This window comes from Sturnira hondurensis, unplaced genomic scaffold (assembly GCF_014824575.4).
Source record: "Sturnira hondurensis isolate 20B ecotype Veracruz unplaced genomic scaffold, ASM1482457v3 Scaffold0002638, whole genome shotgun sequence".
Lineage (NCBI taxonomy): Eukaryota > Metazoa > Chordata > Mammalia > Chiroptera > Phyllostomidae > Sturnira > Sturnira hondurensis.
The window spans coordinates 12,109,573-12,125,558 of record NW_028075269.1 but is presented as its reverse complement, the minus strand read 5'-3'; the positions used below and the strand labels follow the sequence as shown (position 1 = coordinate 12,125,558).

General features: G+C 48.2%; 1 protein-coding gene across 1 annotated transcript in view; it reads left to right on the top strand.

Moving 5' to 3' along the window:
- PAMR1 (peptidase domain containing associated with muscle regeneration 1) overlaps positions 1 to 15,986 on the top strand; it is a 64,230-nt gene that overhangs the window by 29,242 nt on the left and 19,002 nt on the right. The window contains exons 4-6 of the mRNA XM_037040512.1: positions 4,367 to 4,481; positions 8,222 to 8,439; positions 11,825 to 11,932. Of these exons, the coding sequence (XP_036896407.1) occupies positions 4,367 to 4,481; positions 8,222 to 8,439; positions 11,825 to 11,932 (441 nt within the window). The remainder of the gene's footprint in view (positions 1 to 4,366; positions 4,482 to 8,221; positions 8,440 to 11,824; positions 11,933 to 15,986) is intronic.

Below are 15,986 nucleotides of genomic sequence, written 5' to 3'. Positions count from 1 at the left end.
TAGGTGCTACCATTATTCTCATCTCCAAATGAGGAAGCCCCTTGGCCGAGGAAAGCTGGGGAGCTTGTCTGCGCTCACACAGCTAGAACAGGCTGACCTGAGGTCTGGACCAGTCTGGCTCCACAAGTGGCCCCCAAACCACAGAGTCCTGTCTGCCGAGTCATCTTTGAAGAAGCAAAGAAAATGCAAATACCTCTCTGTGTCTCTGAACGGTTTTTTTTTTTTAGTACTTTTTTTTTCTTAACAAGAGTCTTTTTCTTAACAAAGGAAAACCCCAACTACTTCTTGGAAGTATGTTGTATCTCTCTCCTGCCCCCAGCCCTGCTGGAGATAACAAGACTTTTGTTTGAATCCTGGGGGTGTTTGTTTGCTGTTGGGAACCTCCCAGCTCTCTTACTAGTTTAGAAATTAATAAGAACTCCTTTCAGCTCTGTAGAAGCACGGTTTATCCAGCTCTCTCTCCTGTTTTGGCTTCTAGCAACAGGGAAGTGTGAGTAGGTGGGTTGGAGATGAGTCCAGGATTTGGGAGACCAAGGGACAGTCCGGCTCTGTTGGCAAATTCCCCTACGTGTGCACACACACACACACACACACACACCCCTCCTCCTTCCTCTCCTTTCCCTCCTCCTCCTCCTCCTCTTCCTCCTTCCCCTCCTCCTCCCCTGCAACAAGACATTGTCAGGGAATCTGAGCACGTCTTCCGGGCCCATTGCCTGCCCTGGCCTTTCAGACTCAGGACCACCTGCCTGGTTGGCCCGCAGTACTTCCTTGGCGGGACGCTCCGCTGTGTTCACTGTTCTGCCCCAGACAGAGAGGGGCAGTTAGCACCGTGCACCCAGGCCCGCCGGCTCCCTCGGTGGGGACAGGAGTGGAGAGGGAGCTGAAGGAGTCCCTTGATGCGGGGTGCAAGCAGAGCAGGACTCCTTCCTCCTCGCCCCTCTGCCTGAAACCCTTCCCCCAGGCACATTTCTGAGAAGTGGCCTCTTTGTCTCTGGTTGGTTGGAACTTGTCCCCTGTCCTAGTGCCGGCTCTGCCCTCGCTCCAGAGTGAGGAAGAAAACATCGTGAAGCATAACAGAGATGTCACATGTGTTTTGGAATCTTGGCTACTTCTGAAGGATAGCCCCCGGGGAATACAGGAACCAGTGGTCTAGCATCTCACAGGGCCAGGGGCTGGCATCGGGGTGGGGTTGGGGGCGTCCAGCCCTCCACAGGCTGCATGAGATCCCGGAGCTGGCCAGCATTTCACTGGTCTTGCCAAGGAGACCTGACTGGGGATGCGCATGGGTCCCCGGACGTGAGGAGGGGCCCAGGGACACTGCGGTCTGATGCCAGCGTCTGGATGCAGGGACGCAGCATCTGCTGTTGGTTCTAACTTGGGGCTCCTGCAGCTGGTTTGCTGTGGAAGCTGAGATTTAACACCTGGCTGGTTGGGAAGCTTCCCGTCCCGAGGGGTGGAAGCTGTGCAGGAGGATTTCTTTTTTTGTCCCTCACACTCAGCGTATCATTTCCGTAGCTGGGCAGCAGATGGGCAGATGGGGGCGATGAGGAGAGTGAGGTGTGCAGGAAGAGGGAATGTGCTCTCCAAAAAAGTAGGGGGCGTGGTAAAGGTTCAGGGTACCTTTTGGAGGGGGAGCAGGGCAGGAAAATCCTGCTGCTTCAGAATGAAGTGGGGGAGGGCCGGGTCAGAAAGCCCCAAAGACAATTTAAGGTGCCAGCCGAGACCTAGCATTGGTACGTGACAGACTCAAGTTCACATCCATGCTCTGCCATCAGCTAACATTTACTGATTTTCCGGTGAGGGCCTTCTGTGGGTGATCTGATTCGCGTCTCACAAAACCGTGTGAAGTAGGCGCCGGTTTATTCCCGTCTGACTGAAGTTTGCGGAGGTGCTGAGAGATGAAGTAACTTGCCCAAGCCCACACAACCCGGGAAGGTAAAGCTGAGCTTCAAACCAAGGGCAGTAGGATGTGGAAGTCCCTGTTTTTAACCGAGGCTTTATAGCTGAAAGAGTGATTCACAGTCTTCTGACTTTCTGGCCTCTGGCCTTGGGGAAGTTAGGTAATTTCTCTTATCCTTAGTGTTCCGCATCTGGGAAATGGGGAGATGAGAGTTGTCCTCCCCAGTTTCTTTGGGGGGGTTAAATGAGAAAATGTGCATTACTCTTCCAGCTGTTCCTGGCCTCTCATGATATCATTTATTCAATCGATGCCTGTTTATGGAGCACCTGTGATATGCCAGGTACCATCTAGGAGCACAAGCTAGAAAAGGACCCAGCTCAACCAAATGGAGTAAACACATAAACTAAATAATTTCAAACAGTGATACGTATTATGGAGAAAATAAAATGTGGTAATGACAGTGACCACAGCCACGGGCAGGGCCATTTTAGCTGGGTGGTCAAGAAGGTGTCTTGGAAGAAGTGGTGGTTGGGGTTAGTTCCCAACGGCAGGAGATGGGGAAGGAAACGCACTTTTGAGGTGAAGGCCCAGAGTTGGGAACGGAGAGGAGGCCTGTACAGCTGGAGCAGTGTGAGCAGGGAGGTGGGTGGCAGGGGGGACCGGTCAGAGGGCGGTCTGGGCAGTCAGTGAGGCAAGGCTGTGAACGTTGTAGGAAGGTGTTTGCCCAGTGGACAGGCTGCAAAGGGTCGAATCAAGAATGTAATGTGATCTGTTGTTGGTTTAAAAATCAGCTTTGGCTGCTATGTGCAGGATCAGATGTTGGAGGACAAGGATGGGGGCAAGGAAACCAGGGGGGAGGCTGAGATTGTAGACAGGATGGAGGCCAGGCCTAGACATGAGCCCCAAATGGACAGTGGTGGGAGCTGCTTCCCATGGGTGGGTTGGTGGAGCAAGGCAGCAGCAATAATAACAACCCTGTAAAGAAATGGTGTGTGCAGCCTGGCAGGAGTGTTCCCACAGGGAACGGGCCGCAGACCTCACAGCTTGTCAAAGTAGAGTTTGGGCTCTTTTCCTAACACTATAGAAATATTACTGTCCTCTTCTTGCCACAGAGCAGTGTCCGCTGACATTAACTTTTTTTAGCAATGGGAATTTGTACTTCGGGGGTGTTTATTGAATATAATTGCATATCCACAGTTTACGTTGTCAAACTGGATTTCTGTATGGAACAGTGGCAGATAAACTTTTTCTGTAAAGAGGCAGATGATATTTTCATTTTTGTGGATCATATTGTCTCTTGTTACAACTACTCAACTCTGCTGTTAGAGAGCTTAAAAGCACCCATAGACAATGCATAAAAATGAGCATGGCTCTGTTCCGATAAAACTTTATTTACAAAGACAGTCAGTGGGTATGTTTGGGCCCACAGAGCACAGATTGCCAACTGTTGTAGAAGATATCATTTATTTACAAGACCTGGATACATTTTTAAATAAAACCAATTCTAGGCATTTCTCCAAACTCCTCTGTAGAACTACGGTGCATCTTATACACCTGCACTTTAGTATAAATTATGTCAAATTTAATATGATATAATTTAATGACAACTCAGTCTAGTGGTTTTCAAATCTTGGGGACTCCTTGTAGGTAACTTGGGGGGGGTGATAGTGAGAGACTCAGGGAGCTGAGTCTCTGCTTCTGCTTTAACCAAGAACCCCTCTTGGGGCTGTTTTTTTAACGGGTGGTCTTCATAGGAGTTTGAGAAAAGGGGGTTGGAAGCTAGAAGAAAAATTGAAGCTCCCTAATCCAGTCTGACTGGCTGGAGCTCATGTCCACCCTCTAGGATCGTGCATCAGAGAGGCCCTTGTTGAATTACCGCTCATAGAACAAACGGACTTTTTACTGAATGCGGGGCAGTCAGCAGAGAGTTGCACTAGGGTTACATGTGTGGGGAAGAGAATGTGCAGGGCATACAGCCCAAAGGGCCTTATGTAGGTATAGACTCTGGACAATAGCCACGAGGTCCTATACATTAATGCAGGGAAGGTCTGCTTTCCGAGCTTTTTAAGGTAGAGACAGCAGGCTAGCATACGGCAGCCTGGAGAAGGAGGGGGACAGAGTGGTTTCTTTATAGTCTGACACAGTTAGGTTTGAATCTCTACTCTGTCATTCAGTAGCTAGGCTAGTTATTTCTTAAACTCTGTGGTTATCCATTTTCCCAGCTGGGACACTGGAACAACACCACTTCCTTTCTCAAGCTGTGGGGTGGATTAAATAAATTAACCTATGCACTTGACTAGCACATTGCTGGGCGCTTCAGAAATAGTAATTTCCTCCTCCGGGTGTGGGATGCACTCAGACGCCCTTTGTTTTCAGGGTGTGGGATGCACTCAGACGCGCTTTGAGACCTTCTTCCCTCTCTCTCCTATTGACTCAAATCTGCATGGTCCAATCTTCTCTTCTCAGGATGTGGCCAGGTTCTGAGAGCCTCGAAGGGTCAGATTTTTTTGGAGAGCTACCCTCTAAATGCTCACTGCGAATGGACCATTCATGCCAAGCCTGGGTATAACATCCAGCTAAGGTAAGGGGCTGGGCTCACAATTAGGGAGTCTGAGGTTGTATGGAAACAGAGTAACAGGACCGAGGGCTCTAGATCCTCATGACCCAGGGTGCTAACCATCAGCACTTTATCCTTAAAAGCAGAAAATGTACAGCAGAGCCTTTTTCTTTACCTCTCGTTGACTCGGTGGGACAAGGCCTGGTCAAAACTATGGCCAATCAAATGCTTGTCATTCACCCCACTGTGACAGTTGTCCCAAGGATAACACCGCAAAGCAAGGCACCGAGAGCAGCCTACTCCTGCACAAATCTTGACCTAGTCTTCCTGTTCGCCCAGCACCGGGCTGGGTTCTGTGGGAGGGAAGTGAGGAACTAAAAGGCACAGGTCTAACTTTTGGGGAATTTATACTCTACATTGGCATGCATGCTTCTCATAGGTCCTTTCACGGGGGTTCTCAGAAAACAATAACCACCCCTGCAACCAATCAGCCAGTTCTCTCACGTGAGTGGAAGACAGGTTTGTCTTCTCTGGGGTTTTGAGGTCCACATCAATGTTCAGCTTATGCCCTACTCCAAAGTGTAGCCCTGGCTGCATTGTAACTATGGGTGAGTGGACAGGAGAGTCCTGTTTGGTGTGCACTGTTCACTGCTGCATCTTAGTGCCTGGACAGTACATGGTACACACTGTGGGCCCTTGATAGATAGTTGCTGTGTGAATGAATGTTGAAGGAACTGCTCTCTGCCTCCTGTGTGTCTCCTCTTTCCTGACAAACACCTCTTCTAATCCACGCTAGGCAAGCGGAGTGGCCCACTGACCCCAGGGATTTCTAGGGACATTGTCCACTCAGCTTTTCTAATCAGCAAGGAGATTGGCAGTGATGGAAATATTTTCTAGATGGATCAATGCACCCAGAAGTTGTCCTTGGCTGGGTGTGTCCTCAAACAGCTCTACACACCCCCAAAGTGGGGGGGCAATCCACCCCACATTGGAAGGATCCAGCAAAACAGTTCCCCTTCTTAATTGTCCTCATCAAAACTGACCCTTGGTAGCTGACGTCTCCACTCCCTGAAGACCTGAGGCTGGGAGTAGGGCTCGTTAATTGGACCTTTCTGAAGGGAAGTCAGCTCAAGGCGTAAGTGAGAGACCACACTGTTCTGCTTAATGGGATCCAGGTGGGTCAGCCAGGAGTGACAAGGGCAGGACTTAAATGTCACATGTTAGTATTTCAGCGACTAAGGGACCAGGCTGACTGGTACCCTTGGGGGCACTGAAGAACTGCTTCAGGATCCAGGATGCAAAATAAAATCCCCTGCAAACAAAGACCAAAAGAGTGGAGGACTTGAGAAGCACCTTACCTGCCTGGGGAAGGTCCTAGTGAGGCTTGGGGGGAGAGAGACTCCCTCCCTCTAGTCCAACCTGGACCTGCTGGCCACGGGCACTAGTAATGATGGAAATTCTCTGAAACGTATGTACAACAATCAGCCCAAATGCTGACAAGTCAGCCCTGCTGGCCCCTCTCTATCACCCACCAGAGCCAGGCTCCCCCAGATAGTTTTCTCAGCTATAAAATGATCTCAAGTCCACTCCCACCTGCTTCTACTGCTATTGCCTTACTTCACACTTCCGCCATCTCTCACCAGGATTTTCTTGTGGCCTCCTATTTGACTTCCCCACTTCCGCTCTTGCCAGCTCAGCGTGACTAGCGTGATCCTTTGACATCCTATATCCAGTCGTGATTCTGTTGTGAAACTTTCCAGTGCCTTCCTGTCAAGCTTGGAGGAGAGTCCGAATGCCTCGCCACGCAGGATCTGGCTCCTGTCCTCCTCGCTGACCTCCATTCATACCACTCTCTCCTTTACTCACTGCCTTGCGGCCTCCCCGACCTTCTTTCAGTTCCTCACACATGCCGAGCTCATTGCTGCCTCGGGGCCTTTGCACTCATAGACTCCCTGTGACCTTCACTTGACTGGCTGTTCCATCATCTAAGTGTCTGCCTGGGTATCGTGTCTGCTGAGACGTCTTCCTTGACCACGTTGGGTAAAAAGCTTACCCTCCCCAGTCACCTGTTCTGCACTTACCAGGTTTATCACCTTAGCAGCACTTAGCATTCTCTGCAGTCACTGTGTTTTCAGGTTTCCTTGCTTATTGTCTGTCCCCCAAAGCAGAACTCACCTCCAGGAAGGTAGGCACCATGTCTGGTTGGGTCACTTTCAGCACCTGGAACAGCGTCTGACACAGAGCAGACCTGTCACAAGTGTGTTGAAGGAGTGAACAAATGAATGAGTGTGTGACTGTAAAATACAAGTTGTTACGTCTCATAGTTTAGTTTCAGGAAAAGCTTGGATCTCTGTGGGGTGGTGGCCTTGTCCCTGCTCTTCCCCTTTGCAGACAAAGATACTGAAGCCCAGAGAAGGGACCCCTGGGGGCTCAAGGCCCACAGTGAGTTAGTGGTGGCATCCGGATGAACAGCCAGGTCCTTAGATGTCTATCGAAGTATAATTGATAGGAATGACCCTCCCTTACAAATAGTATGTGATTAAAAAATTGTAAAATACACAGTGACAACACTTAGTTGTTTGGTTTCTGTTTAGTAAGGCCTTTAAGAGCATTTAAAGGGTACTGAGTGCCTCTCTCTGCCAGTGCTCTCCAATTCTCTGGCACTCGGGGTTCCACCCAAAGTGGTAGGAGTGGCCCTACTCCCAACTCTTCGGGCCCCAGTTCTGGGCTTGTCTGTCTCTTCTTCCTTCTCCAGGTCATGAGGGAGAAGACACCGATGTACATTTTGGGAACCTGAGGTGCGGGCATTCTGTGGGGAATCTTTTGAAAAATATCTCTTCCTCTCTTGTCCCCACATATTTTTTAGAAGTGGGAGCTTAGGCTCATTTCTGCTATTTTGATGCATTTCAGTATTTCCCAATGCACAGCCTCTTGTAGGTAGTCACAGATTGATCAGCTCTCCCTCACTTCTAAAGTTCTGATATTCTCTGTTCTTTGGGGCCAGGATCGTTGTTACCAAGAGCATAGTTACCTTCCGATCTTTTTCTCTAACAGAAGAGTGTGCAGGGGGCTTTTTCCTTTACTTAGTCTTACAAAACAGCGTGTATACTTTTTTCATTCTCTGATTGTAAACTTACAGTGTAGTAGCTACTCAGCCGTCTGCTGAACAGTATCGGCTTTGCATCGCTGTTCGCCAGGCACGGGGTTGGGCACAGCGGAGTGAGACAGAGGTTGCACTCCACCCTCAAGGAACGTGCCGTCTAGTGGAAGAGACGGGCATGTGCATGTGTGCACGTGTACACTCACACAGTCAGGAAGGCACAAATGAGAAATGAAGGTTTGTGGACACGTTATGAAGAAAACAAGATCTCTTTTGGAAAGAGTTGTCAGGGAGGCCTCTTTGGGGAGGGACTGTGTAAGCTGGTGCCCGGGGATAAGGAAGGACTAGCCTTGCCGACTGGGAAGGAAAGTGCCCCTGGAGGGGAAGCCACACATGCAAACGTTCCCCAAGTGGAACAGGGCACCCCTTCACCAGGCACCTTCTGTGTGCACACACACACACACACACAGTGTACATGCACACCCACCCCGACTACAAAAAATTTCATTTGACCTCAAGCCCTCCAGGACCTGATTCCTATCAGATCAGGCCAATGGCACCCAATTTCCAGAGGCCTGTTCATCATTTGGCCTTGAACTTGCCCAGAGGTCTCAAGACTATCCGGGGCCCACTCGTGTCCTGCTGTCACCTTCTCTGCCGACAGGTTTGTCATGCTGAGCCTGGAGTTTGACTACATGTGCCAGTATGACTATGTGGAGGTCCGTGACGGGGACAACAGCGATGGCCAGATCATCAAGCGTTTCTGTGGCAACGAGCGGCCAGCTCCCATCAGAAGCACGGGCTCCTCCCTCCACATCCTCTTCCATTCAGATGGCTCCAAGAATTTCGATGGCTTCCATGCCACTTTTGAGGAGATCACAGGTAAAGGCCACGGGGGCAAATGCAGTGATTGGTGACTGTGCTCCATATAAACATTTCCTTTCTGTGTACCACTTCCCTCCCTGCTCAGCCTTGTTAAAACCTAGCGTGCTGGGTTCCCAGAAGAACCTGAGCATGGAGAAGGAGGAGAGAAATGGCAAAGTGCCCTGGCTGGTGGGGCTCAGTTGGTTGGAGCATTGTCCTACACACCAAAAGGTTGCAGGTTCAATTCCCAGTCAGGTCACGTACTAGAGGAAACTGATTGATATTTCTCTCTCACACAGATGTTTCTCTCTCTCTCTCCCTTCCTCTCTCTCTAAAATTCAGTGGATATATTCTCAGGTGAGGATGAAAAAAATCTGAAAAATCTAAGAAGTGTCAAGGTATATTTCAGAAATGTTCATGAGACCTAGAATTAGGAATTATTGTCTCCCTTGTACAGATGGTGGAGCACAGAGAAGCAGGGGAATTTTTCCAAGGTCGCACAGCCATGGGGGTGGAACCAGAGATGGGTACACCAGCAGTCTGGCTCCGGAGCTCACAATACGGGGCCTGTCATGGTTAAGAGCATTAGCTTTGGATCTCTAGTAGATTAAGCCCGGTGACCTTGGGCCAGTTCTGCTACTCCTCTGGGCCTCAGTCTCCTAACCAGTGACTAAGGGAATCACCAGAGATCCCGCTCTTTTGAGGCTCTGGGAGACAGAAAGATGAAGAGCTGAGCACGGTGCATGGTGCCTGGTGTCTGGAGCACAGGAAGCATTCAACAGCGGCTGTGCTCCAGGCATGCTCTGAGCCGCCCTTTGCTGTCTGTAAAATAGGTGTTCAGTGTTTCAAACCACCATGGTAAATGCCACTTACTTTATGCGTAACTCTAAGCCTGACTTGGCCTCCTGCCCTGTTCATGTTAGGAAGTAGGATTTGGCCCAAGTGATCAGAGTGCTCAGTCCCAGGGAATCATCCCAGCTCTGCCTGCTCTGCTATTGCATTGCCCTGGGTTTTGCAAAATAAGCTCAGGCTTAAAGTTCTGTGTTTTAAGATACTGGATGTTAGAAAATGGAAGTGGCACTTTGATCATTGAAGCTTCCTCATGGAGCGTGTGATACAGAAGTCTCAGGGAAGGAGGTGAGTGGTTAAGTGTCAGTCTGTCTTCCACCCTGTTCTTTCTGTGCCACCAGCACATGCCCCGCCCCCCACCTCCCCTTTAGAATGTTCCTACAGGAGCTGTGAGCACCCAGCAGCTGCTCCTTATCACCTGGATGACTGCCTCCTTCCGAGGACATCCCAGGGCTCTGTGTAGGACCTGGGCGTGGCTGCCACTTCCAGGGGCTTTGCTGCTGTGGGCAGTCGGCCTGGGGCTGAATCCTTGCCCCTGGGTGATGGTGCCCTTTGGGCTGAGGCTGAGCAGGTCACACTTAAGATACACCTGTGGGTGTTTATGTCAGTCAGCAAGAACTGGCCATCAGGGAAGCCAGTTTGGAGCAGAGGTGGCTCCCCAGCCTGTGACCTGTGACTGAAGGGAGGGTCAGGAGGGCTCTTCCCCCCTCTAAAGTGGTCACCTTGCCCTCCATTGGAGAACATTGGGAAACACTGGTCTGCCTTGTCAAATACACTGTAACACTTTGTTCCTCAAACACCCCGTCTGTTTGCTGTACTCAAGTTATTCTTTCTGACTAAAGTCACCTCTCCAAGTTTCCTCAAAAAATTAAAACTGGAACTGCTTTTTGATCCTAAGAATCCTGAAACACCAATTCAAAAGAATATATATACCCTTATATTGATAGCAGCATTATTTACAGTGGCCAAGATTTAGAGGCAGTCTAAGTGCCCATCAGTAGATGAGCGGATAGAAGAACTGTGGTACATCTATACAATGGAATACTATACAGCAGTAAAAAAGAAGGAACTCTTACCTTTTGCAACAGCATGGATGGATCTGGAGACTGTTATGCTAAGTGAAATAAGCCAGTCAATGAAAGACAGATGCCATATGATCTCACTTATATGTGGAATCTAAAGAACAAAACAAGCTAATAAGCAAAATAGAATCAGAGGCATAGAAAATGGAATAGACTGACAGCTGTAAGAGGGGAGGGAGGAGGTGGGGACTGGTTGAAAGAAGGTGAAGGGATTAGCCAAAGAACATGTATGCATGACCCTTGGACAATGGTGGGGGGATTGCCTGAGGGAGTTGGGGGCTGGGTGGAGGGGGCAAAGGTGGAAAACTGGGACAACTGCAATAGCATAAAGAATAAAATACTAAACTTGAAAAAATAAAAAAAATCTAAAATAAAACCAAAAAATAAGAACGAAGTCAGCTTCCCACCTCTGCATGTCAAATTCTGACTTTCAGGGTCATGTCAGAGTTTCCTCTTCTGCTAAACTTTTCCCTTTGTCCCAGTGGGCTGTGGCTTTGCCCCTTTTTGAACATTGCATAATTCTTTCTTTTCTTTTTTGATCCTAACTGAATTAAGCTTCAGGTTATAGTCATTGTATAATTTTTTTTTTCAAAAAGCTTGATCTGTTTAGTAGGCTCTTAGTTCATCTTTGCATCTCACTGGTGCCTTAAACAGAGCAAACACCTAACAGAGGCTTGTTGAACTGGGTTGGGAAATATATTACTACAAGCAAAGAAATGAATATAGGGTTGGGGGATACCAAGCAGACAAGTGCTCCCTAAAGTGTTCTTTATAGAGATATGTTCCCCATGACACTGTAAAATGCAGGTTCTCAGGTCAGATAAGTTCATGAAAGGCAGAACAATATACGCATTCTTAGCTATTTGCTCTGTATATGAGGGCGTGGCATGTCCTGAGAAGTTCTGCAGGAGGGAACTCCGGTTAATGTCATTTAACACCAGTCGTGTTTCCCCGACACGTTGGAGCCCAGAACTTTCACTGTCTCAGGAGACTCCTGTTTGCAGACCGTGTCTGGGGGAACTCTTGAGTATACTTCCAACAGGGTCCTGAAGATCGTCTCCCACTTCCTTTCCTCCAGTACCCAGGATGCTGGGATTCCTTGGAAAGGATGATCTAAAGCTACCCGAGGCTTCTTCTGTCCCCCGGAGTCCCTACGTGAGGGTGAAAGGTGCTTCTGCTTTAGTCATGGGTGTGTGCCTGTTTGCATTGGGCTTGGGCTCTTCTGACTGTCGGTGTCTTGAACATCCTTCTGGGGCCTTTGAGAATATCTAAAAACATCAGCATCATTGGACAGTTCACGAGTCCCTGTTTTTGATGTCCTCAAACAATGGTAGTGTGCATTCAATAAAAGGAGTGAAAAAATAGCCAGAAGACTTCAGTGGACCAGTGAAGGCCTCTGGTCAGAACCCCAAGCTTAAAGAAATGGACACACCATGCAGTAGCACTGAGGGAAATTGCTTCTTCTCTTACAGCATGTTCCTCATCCCCTTGTTTCCATGATGGGACTTGCGTCCTTGATCAGATGGGGTCTTACAAGTGTGCCTGCCTGGCAGGCTTCACTGGGCAGCGCTGTGAAAATCGTGAGTATGACTGGGTAGGGGAGTTAAAGTGTCGCATGGGGCTGGCTTGAAGAGGGCTTTGGGAGCTTTCTGGGTATGTTGTTTCTTGGTATCTGGGCTGGTGTCCTCCAGGTGGCACATAATGTGGACACTCGCATTCACTGGATCTCAGGAATGCTGGGCTGCCTCTGAATCAAGATGCCTGGGACCACCCAGGTTGCCCATTGACATTTCCAGCCCTCACCCGCTGCACGTATTTCTGAAAAACATATGCCTTCATTGGCCCGAATAATTCAGAGCTCAAAACCAATGTGCAAGGGTAGAGTCGAAGCAGAGGTCATCAGCTCTCCTGTGGCTCAGAGTCTGAACTCCCTGTCCGTCCCAAGATCTGATCTGCAGCTGTGCTCCGAGACACTATCCCCAGACTCCAGTGTGGCTCGTGCAGTCTGAAGCCCTGCACTGAATATGGTAATTATGCGGGGTGACAATGAGCCCCAGTTCCCAGGGACAGTCCCAGTTCATGCATCTTGTCTGGGCATAGTTATTAATAGCATGCTCTTTAATAATCGAAAGTGTCCCCGCCCTGGCCAGTGTGGTTCAGTTGGTTGAAGTGTCATCCTGTACACTGAAAGGTTGTGGGTTTGATTCCCTATCAAGGCACACTCTGAGGTTGAAGGTTCAATCCCCTCTTGGAAGGTTCAAGCCCATGGAATCAAGTATGCAGAAGAAGAATTGAAATTTGGGGGAAAGCAAAGGAAGACAGAGGGTGGCCTAGACAGGGTTCCCTGAAGGAGATCTTGGGGTGTGTACGAGAAGACAACCAGTTAATCTCTCTCTCTCTCTCTCTGTATCTCTCTCTCCCTCCTCCCTCTCTTTCTCTGTCCTTCCCTCCCTCCCCCTCTCTCTAAAAGCAATGAAAAAATGTCCTTGGGTAAGGATTTAAAAGTGTCCTGAATTGGATGCCAAATTACATGATTATCCTATAATTATGGAATGAAGGTGAAATGAATCATAGATAAACCAACCAACATTTATTGAGGGACTATTATGTATCCTGTGAATATTCAGAGAAAGCATGCCATGTTTTTCTGTGAAGGAACTGATCCTGAATTAGTGACATAAACTCCATGCTTCTCTGGAATGAGATGGGGTTGGAGGAAGTGGTACAGATTAGAGGGGTCAGCGAGGAAAGAAATCTTCCAACTATGAAACTTCACCAGTATAAGAATCTCATCAAGCGAGTCCCCCATCACTTCCTGCCTGACCATCTCTGGCTGTCCCATTGAATCACCCAAGTTCTCTGGTTTCTGCAGACAGAAGCAAAAAACAGAACGCTAGTAGCCCTTATTCACCTGGGGTCAACCAAACAGCAGGAGTAAGAGGAAACTAATGCAAGGGAATGACTCACACCAAAGCAATGGGAGTTTCTAATTTGTGTTCTTGAAAGGCAGGGCATGATTCTTGTCTGATATTAGACTCAAACTTTTGCCATAGGAGAGAAACTATGTATCTGCTGAGTCTAAACAGGTATCTGCCAGGGGCTCTGCCCTTGGAGAGAGTCCGTGCTGACCACTGCCTGTGGCGGCACCAGGACTGTGCATCGCGGGGGTGTGGTGCCCAGCACTGTGCCACTGGCAGAGAGGAATTCAAACACTGTGGCCAGAAATGACTTATCAAGCCCGAGCCTAGTCTGGTAACCCAGTTCCTGTGTATGACATGTGTCCTAACAGAAGTGTAAGAGCTCAAACAGGTGTCATGCACTGCAACTGTCAACATGGAATCAAGTATGCAGAAGAAGAATTGAAATTTGGGGGAAAGCAAAGGAAGACAGAGGGTGGCCTAGACAGGGTTCCCTGAAGGAGATCCTGAGGTGCGAATGTGCATACAGGTGGTATATTAAAGACATGCGCCCAGGAGAGGCTGGTGAGGGAATGAGGAAGCTAGGCTGGAAAGGGAAAGAAGCCTAGCAAAGGCTTGAATTTAGGCAAAATCACAGCCTCCCTGTTAACTGGAAGTGAGAAGTGGAATGTAAGTTACATCTCAGAGTATGTCCTGGCTGTAAAGCAAGAGAGCTGTGCTTTCATACTGTCACTGCAATCAGTGATTGACTAAGGGCTGGTCCAGGTAATTAAGAGAACACGCCTCACTTTCTATGCCTGTGCACCAAGTGGGTGCAGTAGCCTTTGAGCAGCCAAAGAGATGGTAGGTGCGGACTGTGGGAGGCAAACAGTACAGCCTTGGGGAAGAGCGTGTGGAAGGAGGCCCACAGAAAGAGTGAAAAGGCATCTGAGGGCAGAGCACCAAGAGTGTCTGCTACAATTACTTCTAACTGGCACGCACAGGTACTTTGCAGTCACCTATAAGTGGCCTGGTCTGACAGCATTCCATCAAGTTCATACATCTTTCAACTGAGTCCACAAATTTTCCTTGCAAACAAATGCAGACGGAAGCCATGGTTGCAGATAACGTGTCCTTGCACGTGCCATGCTGCTCGACTCAAAGCAACCCTTGCTTGGGTTTGGCGCAGTAGACCTGAGTGTGATTGTGCCAGATGCTTAGAGAATGGCGCTCCCCTTCATGGTTCCTGCCTCGCTGGGCCCGCTGTGCTGTGTGCGAGATCAGGGAAGGGCTGTTTTGTCTTTGTTTTGAGAATTTGTCTATGGAGTGATTCTGGAGTCTTGACAATGGCAAATCCTGAAGTTCGGGGGTAAGGTGGGGGAAAAGAAAAGAAGGCTCAATTTCTTGATGCAGTGACTGCACAATATTGACAAACAAAAGGTAAACTTGGGTAAAAAATGAAATGTTGCCAATGTGTCTTTCAGAGCTGGGTCTCTGATCAGAAAGGAAACAGAAATTGGCCCAAAAGTTTTGAGTGAAATGTTTATGAATAGTTTACAAGCCAAAAAGGCACTTCTCAGCATTGTTATTTTTTTCAGAAAAACAAAACAAACCGAACATGATGAAAAAGAATATAAAATGTCAGATTGAACTGATTCATACCTTGATTCACAAGCTGTCAACTCAAAACACCAGTGTATGTGGAAAGAGAATTCTTCCTGCTACTTTTCAAAACATTGTTCAAAACCCACAATTCCCTTGGTCCCCTGTGGTTGTAACTGGGTGAAGATATTGGTGGTGAATAGTTATATCATTTGCTGGCACCAATGTGGGGACCAAATGTTTGATTATTTTCTATAAGATTTAGATCTTTTTTCTTCTAGGAAATTTAGCATGAGTTCCAACTAAATCAATGAAGGAGACATCAGAAACCTTGGCTGTGGTACTTTACTTTGTCATTTCTGAACAAACCTTAACCATTTTACCATTTTTTCCCTAGAGCAATCCATCACCTAGAAAAACAAAAAATGCTTTATTGTTTTTCTCCTGAGTTTATCAATGAACTGAAAATACCTCCCTGGAGGTAACACTTTCAAGATGAATAAGAAACCCAAGCATGCTGGGATTCTCCAAACTCTGAAATGTGCTTTTTTAAAAATAGCTTTAAAAGAACCAGAGGAAATATTAATGAGAATTCCATCTTTTATTTATGAAGTACCAAATCTGATAAGGGGGAATCCACTTCTCAGCCACTGTTTTAATGCTCTGTCCTCCTCAAGTTCTTGTGGAGAGAGGGATGCTGCTTCGGTCGGACGGAGGACTGGAAGCAGAGGGTACCAGCCACTGGTCCGCATCCAGTTCAAGCCGGAGGCTGGCCTCTCACATTCCCGGCATTGTTCACAATCTCCCGGATGGGGCTCTCACCACATGAGACCCGATGTGATCACTTGTTGTGTCTGGTTGTACCATTGTGTCTCATCGTCGAGTCCTCTCTAAGGGCTCGTCACTCCTCTCCAGAGAAAATCCTAATTGCATGTGTATGCCGGTGAGTGGGAGTGGAATAGAAACAGATATTCTACTTAGTTATAGAAGCAGTATATATATTTGTAACATCTTACATCTCGCTGAGCAGTAGAGAGATGCAAGATAAAAAGAGAACATTGCTTTTCCGGACCAATCTTGGTTCCCAGCAGTGAGCAACTTAGTGGGCATCCTTCCAGACTCCTTTCTATGGTGT